Source organism: Cibotium barometz, chromosome 31, assembly GCF_041138505.1.
Source record: "Cibotium barometz isolate CiBa-2024 chromosome 31, ASM4113850v1, whole genome shotgun sequence".
NCBI classification, from domain to species: Eukaryota; Viridiplantae; Streptophyta; class Polypodiopsida; order Cyatheales; family Cibotiaceae; genus Cibotium; species Cibotium barometz.
This window is the reverse complement of record NC_141076.1, coordinates 7,250,016-7,261,002: the sequence shown is the minus strand read 5'-3', so window position 1 is coordinate 7,261,002 and position 10,987 is coordinate 7,250,016. Positions and strand designations below refer to the sequence as shown.

The following is a 10,987-nucleotide window of genomic DNA, read 5'->3' as shown; positions in this document are numbered from 1 at the left end:
CCGGTCATCCCGTCACTTATGTACAGACTTTAACTTTTCACAGTTAAGTTCCTTGAAACATCTGATGAAGGCCACACTTTATATGTGTTATTACCTTCCCTACACCATCACATATGCTGCTTAAGAGTGGTCACTTGTAGTTCTATTGTCAGCTTGACACACCTGATGCTTTAATTTGTCTACATATGCAAGGTGTATGTGCATAAGCGCGCCTGTCCTGCAACATTCAGACTTAGAAGAATCCTTCAACAATCTACTGACTGAAGTAAATGTGCTACTGCATTCTCCTTGATCATGAAGATAAATCATAAGCATAGGGATAAATCAGTGCATTTTGTAGATACCCAAACCTACGCATGCTGGCATGCACAACTGCATGTGCGCGCGCGCACACACACACACACACACACACACACACCCACGTGCGTGCAGAGGGAGAGAGGAGAGGGAGAGAGAGACAGAGCACATCCTTGTCGAAAATGGCAAACATACACAAACATGTTTGTAGACTTGAACATTAAAAAACGAACTCTAATAGTGGGATACTAACTTTTCTGCTTTGCAACACATTAGCTATGAGAGACCTTGGCCATGCGGAAGTCACCCATATTTAAAAATAGACTGCATCCAGATTCAGAAAAAAAAAAACCAGGCACAGACAATGCCCGTACAACACAGCCAACTCATTGAACTTTCAGGATTGTGTCGACCAAATGTAGCATCCAATCAGAGATCGGACAGCTGCCCACCAAAAAGAGGCACCCAACAAGAAGCTGTTTAGAATATCTGACCTCCAAAGATTGGGAAAACAGTTGGATCTCCTTCCCATGTGCTCATTGTGTCTCTGACTGTTTCTGTTGCATCTTTTCCACTTCTGCTATGGTTATCTTTTCATACTCTGCAATCAACTCCGCAGCAACATTCTCAAAAGGCTCCCATGTGGGCTCCTCAGTATCAGCCCATCTCACCAAGTACTCTACTTGCCCATTCTCTTCTCTTTTCTCTACAATCTCTTCAGCGATGCCGTACTCTAAGCCTGCTTCATAGTCTTTGACTAGATCATCTGCAACACTTTCAGCTGACACCCAGTCATCCGGGGCACCGTCTTTCCACTTCACAAGATACTCTATGGCACCATCAGCAGTTGATCTTCTGTCAAGAACTTGCTCCACTTCCACAGTCTCAAACACCTCATTCTCGAGGAGCTTGAGTATGTTTTCAAGAGCCAAGCGCCGTGCAAATTGCAAGGGGTTGGCTTTGGGGATTTTGTCAATGAGCTCTTGAGCGAGGGTGATGGGTGTTCTACCTTTGGAATCCCCAAGTTCAGGGTCTGCACCCAACTCAATGAGAGTGGACACCACATTTTGCCTTGCGTAGCCAGCACCCATGTGGAGGGCTGTTAACCCATCCGGGTCCTGGCCATTCACATCAGCGCCAGCCTCTACAAGAATCCGTACACATTTCTCAGAGCCCATACCTGAGGCAAATAGCAGGGCGGTCCTCCCATTATCATCGACAGCATCGACATCACGCCCTTCGTCGTCGAGTAGCTCGCGGAGCTTTGCATCATCGCCGGCACGGGAAGCTTTCCACCAGGGGCTTTCATACTCGGCAAGCACATCCTTGGCAATGCTGGAGGCAGGGAGCCATGAGGGCTCATGCCCATCTTTCCATTCTATGAGGTAGAACATGCGGTGATCGATAGCTCGGCTGGAAATGATTTTACTGACCTCTCCATAGACCTCCTGCGCGCTGGTGATGGCGGCATCATCCCATATCTGCTTCACTTCATGGGCATGATCATCATCACCATCATCATCATCATTATCATCACCATAGGCAGCATCATGGGCATCAACGTGGCCTTCACTCAAGCTCCCGTTCTGCAAGTTTTGTAGACCCTTCTCCGGATCTGCTTCTTTCATCAAGACTTCGCGCGCGCACATGGTAAGGGCAAGCCATGGTCTGCGGGACCTGCAGGAATGGGAGACTTGCAGAGAGGGTAAGGAAGGCTGCCGAGCGAGAGAAGGGAATTGAAGGAGGTGGAAGCGAGCTTGGTGGCAGCAGTGCAGCTGGGATGCCGCCATGGGAGGAGAGTCCAGCTGCAACCGGATAGAATGATGACGTGGTCCAATCTAGTAAGCTTTAGAAGCCTAGCCAAATGGAAAAGTAAATACTAGATGCAGGATTTTTGCCGCCTCTTCTCCGTATATATATATTATATAGAGTATAGTATAAATATTAACGTTGTTAGGAGAAATTAGCAAGCCCCAAAATCATGTACAGGAGTCAAGGCTCATGCCTTTTGCTTTGGTACACTCATTGGTCATGTGTTTTTGTTTTTGTTTTCTGCCCTTGTAAAGAAATCTTAGACTAGCTGGCAATAAGTTTATGTATCTAGATGGGTGTTGTTTTTTTGGTGTGTGTATGCATTTTCAGTGTTGTTTTTTTGGTGTGTGTATGCATTTTCATCATATGTACAAAATATAGCATATGCTTGTTGTGTGTGTGATCATGGGCTCAAGAAATGATGACATACTTGAGAGCTTTCTATGCGTTCATACTCTGGTCTCAGTGTGATGGCACTTTGGTTTCTTGTCTTAAAGGGGTTATACTTTTGGCATAGATGGTGGTGGGCTTGCCTCAAAAATGAATTTAAAGTTTTTAAACCTTAGTGAAGGAAGGCAATGTAGTCGACAACATGGCCACGGCATGGAAATAGATGGTGCTCCGACGACAAATGGGCAGGAGATGACATAGCAATGTGGCAATATGGAGAGCCGATATGGCAAGGAGATGGCCGACTTGATGGCATAGAGATGGAGCAACTAGTTGACAGCATGACAAAGGAACCTTCTTGGGCAAGTTGATGGCGCTACAGTATGGCTATCGATTGCAGTATGGAAGGATGCACAACTCATCCAAGAAAGCAAGATGGATGTCCTTCTTTGGCAAGTCAACGGTGCACATCAAGGGAAGATGATGAAGGTGATGGGTTGGCTACCAACAACAAAGGTCAACGATGTGATGCCATTTGGCATACTTGCCTTATGTGCTTTTAATGCTCTTGGTGCTCGTAGCCTCACACTATATAACAAAGTCTTGAGAACATAAGGAGAGGCAAGAAACATTATTGCAAAGAGAAGCTTATAGTGAAGAACTCGAAAGGAGGGGAGGAACCAGTCGACGTGCTTCTGGTGAGCTCGTATGTAAAGAGAGGGTAAGAGAGATTGGGGAGTTGTTTTTTTTTTTGTTTGAGAGTGGGGTCTATTGTGGAGACTTCGTGAAGAGAAGATCATCGACTGTGTGAAGACCACCGAAGACTTGAAGCTTTCATTTTGTTGGAGGACCATGTTGCAGCTATGAACGAGTCTCCTATGGTGCTTTCCTTCTCAAGATGCGAGAGTGAGATCATGATTGCTTTTGGCTTATCACCCATAGCCATTTGATGCATCTCTGTTGGATGCATTTCGCATGTGCTAGAATCTGATCTTAAGCTTGGGATTTTGTATGATTGCTTGTTTGTGATGCTGTGTTAGTATCCGAAAAAGTTCTTTTGATTGTGTTGTTATGCAGAAACCAAACCCTTCATGTGCCTGAGACTTAAGCTTGTGAAAATCACTTGATAGTGCTATGGTTCGGAGTGTGTATGTGCGTGTTGGGTGAGCCCCTTGAGGTTTGAGTCATTGTTCCCCTCAAGTTAAGCTTGTCATCAGGCAAACAAGGTGTTGCAGGCTCCAAAAAGCACTCTTGTGCAAAACTATTCGGGTGTTGTGGAGTTGTCACTACAAGTTGTATAATCTCTCTCTCCTTACTCTCTCAACTGTGAAGGTGTGGGTGTGATTGTGAAAAGCGTGAAGAACTATGTCATGTACCTTTCTCTTGTACTGGAACCCTAGGTGCAACATATAAGAAGTGAAGGCTTTCAGATGGACGTGGTTGGCTCATTCCAGATGGAGTTCGAGTGGTTTGTGTTGATCATGCTTCCTTCATGGATGGGAAATGTTACCATTCCTTTGGAGTTGCCTAAGGGAATCATAGATGCCGAATTGTATAGTGATGATGAAGTAGATTGGACCGCCCATCCATCTTGATGTTTTGTATATAAATAGAACACTTACTATTAGCTCATATACTCAGAGTATCTATTATAGTTTTATAAATCCACTTGAAAGCTATTACTTCAATTAAATATAGCCCATTTGCCTATCCATGTCTAGGTTATATTGTGATTTTGGAGGATGAAAATGAAAGATGATCGATTGTATATACCATGTGGCTAGGTGTTGTGGTAATGTCGATGTTCCATAGTGTAAGGTTGGGTTTGCTATAGAGGCCCTGGTTTTGTTTTGCTCAACCTAACAACGTTGGAACTTGGCAGTTAGGGGGTGGACAAAGGCAAGTATAATAAGTACAAGCCTATGGAAGGGATTGAGGAGCTTGTAAATGTTTTAACCAATTGAAACATGAGACTACGACGGTGTCCAAGTAAACCTTTTATGGTTGAAATGGATGCCGGTGATTATGTTATTGGATCAGATTCCAAGATAGTGTGACTAAAAGCTAATATGTGGCCAACGCATGAAAAAGAGCTTTATGTTGTGATTCATGCTTTAAAAAAGTGGAGACATTATTTGTATGCATCTGCTTCTCTTTTCTATGTGGATAACTCATCTATGAAATACTTTTTTAAATCTCTACAGTTGAGGAGAAAGGCACATTGGTTAGAGATTATGCAAGATTTTGATTTTGAGATCCATTATCGAAAAGGGTTTATGAGTAAGGTGACATATGCTTTGACAAAATTGACCATGTGAATCACCTTTCATTTATTGAGATTTAGTTTGACCTATTTAAGTCTCTTAAGAGCTTGTATTGAGATTCTGTAGTACAGTCAGGATATTATCCAAGCTAGGTCCACCAAGCTAGGATGACTCCTATTAATTTACAGAATACTCTATTCAAAATAGTTTGTTCTTGTGAAAGGAAAAGGTGTATGTACGTGTTGTAGATGGTGCGAGGAGTCGTATCATATTTTTTGATGGTGGGCATCTGGGTGTACTGAGGAGTGAGCCTTCTTCTGGACATTTGGGTGTATTAAGACTTTTGTTGGACATTTGGGTGTACTCAGGACTGAGCATTTGTTAAGAAGATATTTCTTTTGGCTAAAGTTAAAAAATGTTATCGAATAATATGTTCACCCGCACACATGACTGAACCTTAGTGAGTATTTCACACGGTGTCAAAGCCAACCTTCTATATATAATATAAAGGGAGAAGCATTTCATTCATGCCACATGTCTTTTTTTAAGGCCTTCCTTGGGCCCTATAAAGGAATATAAAGGGAGAAGCATTTCATTCATGCCACATGTCTTTTTTTAAAGCCTTCCTTCTATATATAATATAAAGGGAGAAGCATTTCATTCATGCCACATGTCTTTTTTCAAAGCCAACCTTCTATATATAATATAAAGGGAGAAGCATTTCATTCATGCCACATGTCTTTTTTTAAGGCCTTCCTTGGGCCCTATAATATAAAGGGAGAAGCATTTCATTCATGCCACGTCTTTTTTTAAAGCCTTCCTTGGGCCCTCATCACTTGCAATTCCCTCACGCCACGTGTCTTTTTTTAAAAGCCTTCCCTAGGCCCTACCACCTACAATGCCAAATACTTTATTTAAAATTTAAAATTTAAAATTTAAAATTTAAAACTCCAAGCCTCAAGGTAGTAACGCGTGCCAGCTCATCTTGAGAGAGAGAGAGAGAGAGAGACGTTTTGAGAGACAGAGAGCCGTTTGGCTTCTCTGACCTCAAGTTCCTACGTGCAAGGGAATTCAAGGTGTACGATGCGAGCTGGGATGGTATCGGCCCAGTGAGAGAATTGGTGTAAAGAGAGAGGTCTGTGAGCCAGGCTAGCTTGCCAAGCTCTGCAGGTATGGTGCCTTTGTGATTGTTGTTCTTAAGCTGGAGAATAGTGAGGGCAGACAATTGTGAAAGCTCTCAAGGGATGGTTTGTGAAAAGGAGTTTCTGTCCAGGGCGGAGGATGGTTATCTTGAAGAGGACACCCAGCTTGGGCGGAATAGGGCCGGATAGGTGGCGTGAGGACTTGCAGGTGGTGCCAGTTTGAGAAAGAAGCCGGAGTGGAGCCGGAGAGGGGATTGTTTCCAATGCGGAGGACTGTGAGCATGGAGAGGAGGCTAAGGTGGTCAGCGGTCCGAACAAGAGGTTGGAGTAGAGGAAAAGGTTTTGGAGGGCAGAGAGGTTCGCGAACGAAGGACATGATAGGGCCAAACAGGGAGTTGGCAGACAAGTTGAGGGTGGTAAGGGCGGCGAGGGGAGGCGGGATGGGACTGGAGAAGCTCATGTTGGAGAGGATGAGGGCGGTAATGCTCGATTTCTGGGCATCGCAGCCCAGTCCGCTCCATTGCGTAGAGATGAAGAGAGGGGGGGCTGACTGTGTATTTATTACTGCTGCTTTGAATGAATGATTGAATACATAAGCAATGCGCTTTGCACCTTAAGATGTTAATAGGTGTGGTAAGAAGCATCACATACATTTAGTATGTCGATTAGATTCTCATAGTTATTCGGCGAATAAGTTTTAAATGACTAAGGATAAAACTACGGGTTGACACCTGGCACACTTGGTGGTGGGCGGGCGGTCCACCCCACGACGAACGAAAGTCAAACCCACTTGATGGACGAAGATATGTAAAAAAGTAAAATTAGATTCTATAACTTCTTCAAAGAAATCCTCTTGAAAACCTAATTCAATTCTATCTAAAGGGTTTCTAAAATCTATATCTATAATATGAGTTGATGAATGTGCTTGCTTATAGGAGTGAAATTGAGATTGTAAATAATTTAAGAAAGAATGTGAAGGATTATCTGGATTCCTCTTCATCTTCTGTCTGCTCTTCTACTTCCGGCTGGTTACTCTGACCATATAGTTAGGTAACGGAACCTTGGTGTTGTGCTCGACCCGCTCCTCTAGAAGCTTGACTCTGAGCCTTCTATGCAGATTCTTTGAATCTTAGTCGCTCTGCACTTTGTCTTTGTTGGTCCTCCAATGTTGCTAGTTTGATGGCAGTACATCCCTGCTGAAATGTGAAACTATTCTCTACACTATCCACCAATTAGAGGGAAGAGGAAAATTACTGGATCGCAATGTTTCCACTGCTTCCATTATGTAAATAAAGCACTTTTGTATCTCCCTCTCCAGCACCTACACTGATCCCCAGAGCTCTTTTATCTTGCCTTCACTGTCTCGGATATATTCGTTATGCTCATCCTGGAGTCTTTGCAGATCTAACTTGCATTCTTCTAACTTTTTCACTGTGTCTTTGAATTCTTTAGTGGTTGGAATTTTTTCCTTTAACTTATTAATTCTGGCCAAATCTTGAGCTGACAAATCTTCCAATTGGGTATTGCACTCCTCCAATTGTTGATTTGCTAGATTTAATGCTTTAGCTTCATTTTTGGACTGTTCTACATTATGATGGAAAGCTCTTGCTTGCTCTTGAATCAAAACATATTGCATTCAAAGTTGAGCTAGATTTGGATCTTCTGATGGAGTCGCAGCTTGGTCTCCTTTGCCCTTTCCTTTAGACTTCTCTTGATTTGTCTGCATAGTCTCTCCAGTTGCCTACTAAATATGACTAGTATGTCCAAATGGTCCAGTTCCTCCGTTAGATCCGCTTGTGTCGGATTCATCATCAATTTGACTTCAGAGCATATCTAAGCAGCATGTCATTTCAATGATTTTCTTGAATTCTTGGATATATCCAGCATAGAGACAGTCCATGAGCTCATGGGTTCAAGCTTTATATGTATCAACCTTACTTGCAAACAGCTCATAGACTTTTACATCATCTGTTGCATTAAGTGCACTGACTCTGCTTTGTAGTACTTGCAGAGTTGCCATGTTGCCCTTTGCTTGTGCTTCATTTTGTTCCATGGCAAACATATGCTGGCTTGATGAATGTTCACTTTGTAGCTTAGCATGTGTATGTTCTTTCTATAGAGTCCCGATTTCCTGCTGCATTTGCACTTTTTCTTGTTTGAGAAAGCTCCCTAGCTTGAATGTCATAATACTCCGAAAATGTCTTTGTTCCCCTTCATGGAGTTGGACTCACTGTTTGACTACTGAAAGTGCTTAGAGATCTTCCTTTTCTTTATGAAGCTCTTCTCTAATTTCTTCTACTCACTACTGATGAAGAGATACAACTTTGTCTACACATTGGGAGAGAGATTTGTAAGCAGCTTGTATCTTTTTTGGATTGATAACATCGACTGTGTTAAGAAAAGAGAATTATGTGGAGCACTATTGTTCACCAGCCAGATCCAGAAGGGTTGTTCCTTTGGCTGCTTTACTTTGTTGCTCCTCCTGTGCTCCTTCTGCAGCAGCAACATTTCCTTGTACTTGATTCTTTTTGCTGCGCTTATCCTTGTGCATGAAGCCCAATGCACCTCCAGTAGGCTTTCTACGAACCCGGTGTGCTCTGTAAAACTTCTTGGTGCATGAATTAGATAAATAGACCAATCTTAGTCTTGGAGTTAGGCCCAATGTTCTTCAATTCTGCCTTCAGTTGGCTGGTACAGAATGTGAGCCCATGCAACTGGCTTTCTTGCATAAGCATACACATTTTATGGTAATAATGCCCCAATTTGGTAATGCATGAACCAATACATGATTGCAACTTGGACTAGGCCATATGGTAGATGCATATATGATAGAAACAGTGTACACTGGGATAAACACCAGTTTAGGTAACCGTCCAAAATAGGGCTTTAACTGGAAACCATTTACGGGCTTCAGAAGTTTCACACCATCCAATGTCACTAATTCAAATGTGCGGATGCCGAGTTTGGAAAATATCGGGTATGGGTCCGCCCACCACAACTTTAATTTACTGGGATGTGGACCCATCTTGGAATTAAACAATAAAACTGGATCATTAACATCAAAAAACTAGAATTTTGTATTTTGATCGATCCACAGCTTCCTCCGGTGTAAGATGACATTAGATGTCCAGACACTTCGTAACCGCTTTTCTTCTAGGGGCCACCACCTCTAGTCCGTAGATCATGGAAAATAGAGTTTGTCCTGTTTTTGTTTACTGACTTGTAAGCTATACGGAATGCCTTAAGTGTGGAATATAGATTTTGGTCCCAATCTATCCGGTTTTCATTGACCACTTTCTTCAAGATTCTCAATAGAATTTTATTAGAAGATGGGATAATATAATGTGGACTTCTTATGAATAATCATATGGTGTTGAGTTAATCTTTTAATTACTTCATTCAGAAAGTGTCCACCTTGATCTCACTGACTAATTCAGTAGGCCACCCAAATTTGGTCATAATCATTTCATATAGAAAATTTGCTACAAAACGAGTGTGTTTTTTTGGGAGCTTTTAATTTAGAGCTTTTTGCAAGAAATTTAGAGCTTTTGTAGTTTGGAGCTCTTAGATTGATTTCTTCTAGGGAGTATGTATGTCTCTACATATACATATACATACATATATAGATAGATACATACACACATACATGCGTACATCTATCTACATATAGATACATACATTCATACATATATATAGTATGTATAAAAAATCAACCAATTCTTCATGAGTCATTCTTAACTTGAGAGCATATATATACTGCACAGAAAAAAAATGCATGTATCAAAAATTTTGCCTAATCACAAATGAAGATGCACTTAAGTGTTGTAATTATAAACACATAAATGAAATCAAAATGAACACTATCACATAAATGTTTCTACATCACTTGAAGTAGCCAAAATTGTCTGGCCTTTTACATCACCTAATTATTTAACCGGTGTTGAAATATACAAGTGAACAGGGTGTGTGCGGGAAGTAAGAGGCTATAAATGTGAGAGAACCTATGAAAAGGTGAGAAGTATCTACTGGGAGAGAATAAAGGGTAGCATAAAAGAGAATCTGTAAATGTGAGAGAGCCTATGAAAAGGTGAGAAGTATCTACTGGGAGAGAATAAAGGGTAGCATGAGGAGATTTAGGAGGTGTGGAGATATTCTGGGAGAGGTGGAGAGAATCAACCAAAAGAGGTGGAGTGAATCAAGGAGAAATCAGTGAGATTGGATGCTTGGATGTAAACTCTATAAATTGAGGCATTGGCCTAATGAGAATTTGTTGGTTTTTAATTATCCATGCTTACATTAAGCTATCAATTAATTGCTCACTAATCACGTCTTAGTTATTATCTAATCTCTTTTCTAATGATGTTGATTCTAGCATTTGATCCACCATAGCTCATCACATTGCTGCAAATTTAACATGGTATCAAAGCCTAGCCTAGAATCCATAAATTTATGAGCCCGTTATCTTGTTAATCACCTGGCTAATTAGGATTAGTAGATAATTAATATTTTTTTACCTCTTTTTCAAGTAGCTTCTTTACCCCCAGTTGGTGGAGGGGCTTGATCTCCCTCTAGGCTTAACAATAGCCTCCAAGCTCTTAGCCATACATAGTCATACTCCCAAGGCTTCAGCCCATTCAATCAAATTGTCAAACCGCCAAGCGCAGCTCCCGAATTTTGCTAATTTTCCAGCGTCGTTTTTATGAGGAAAAAATGAGATTTTTACTGCTCCAGATGAAATGGCTCTAATTCCTCTTGGCCCTAGGAGTTTTCAAGGGTGCTCTACAAGCTGGTGAAGACAGTTTTTGATTTGATCAAGTCTACAAACAGTGAGATCCAAGCTCTTCATCAAATCTGCACAGCAGCAGCAGCAGGTGACTTTGGTAAAACAGAGATTAAGCATTCAATGTTTGGTCAAATCTTGTGTTTCTTGGCTTAATCCTCTACTAGACTAATTGCTATTGATCCCCTTGAAAGGATTTGAGCTCATTTGAACTCTAAGGCCTCAGATCTGGACTCCCCGCATACTCTGTTTTCTACACACAAAATAAAGGATTAATTTGCTAATTAGTGATGATTAATCAG

At 41.6% G+C, this 10,987-nt stretch overlaps 1 protein-coding gene across 1 annotated transcript; it reads right to left on the bottom strand.

The window, feature by feature from the left end:
* Window positions 1-508: 508 nt before the first annotated feature.
* Window positions 509-2,199, bottom strand: CAO (chloroplast signal recognition particle component (CAO)). Its single transcript, XM_086824678.1, has one exon. It carries the CDS (start codon window positions 2,085-2,087, stop codon window positions 834-836), a length of 1,254 nt encoding a protein of 417 aa, XP_086680804.1. The 5' UTR covers window positions 2,088-2,199; the 3' UTR covers window positions 509-833.
* Between the last annotated feature and the right edge of the window lie 8,788 nt (window positions 2,200-10,987).

Bases quoted from the DNA above. Each gene is read 5' to 3' on its own strand.
- CAO (XM_086824678.1), bottom strand. From the start codon at position 2,087: ATGGCGGCATCCCAGCTGCACTGCTGCCACCAAGCTCGCTTCCACCTC.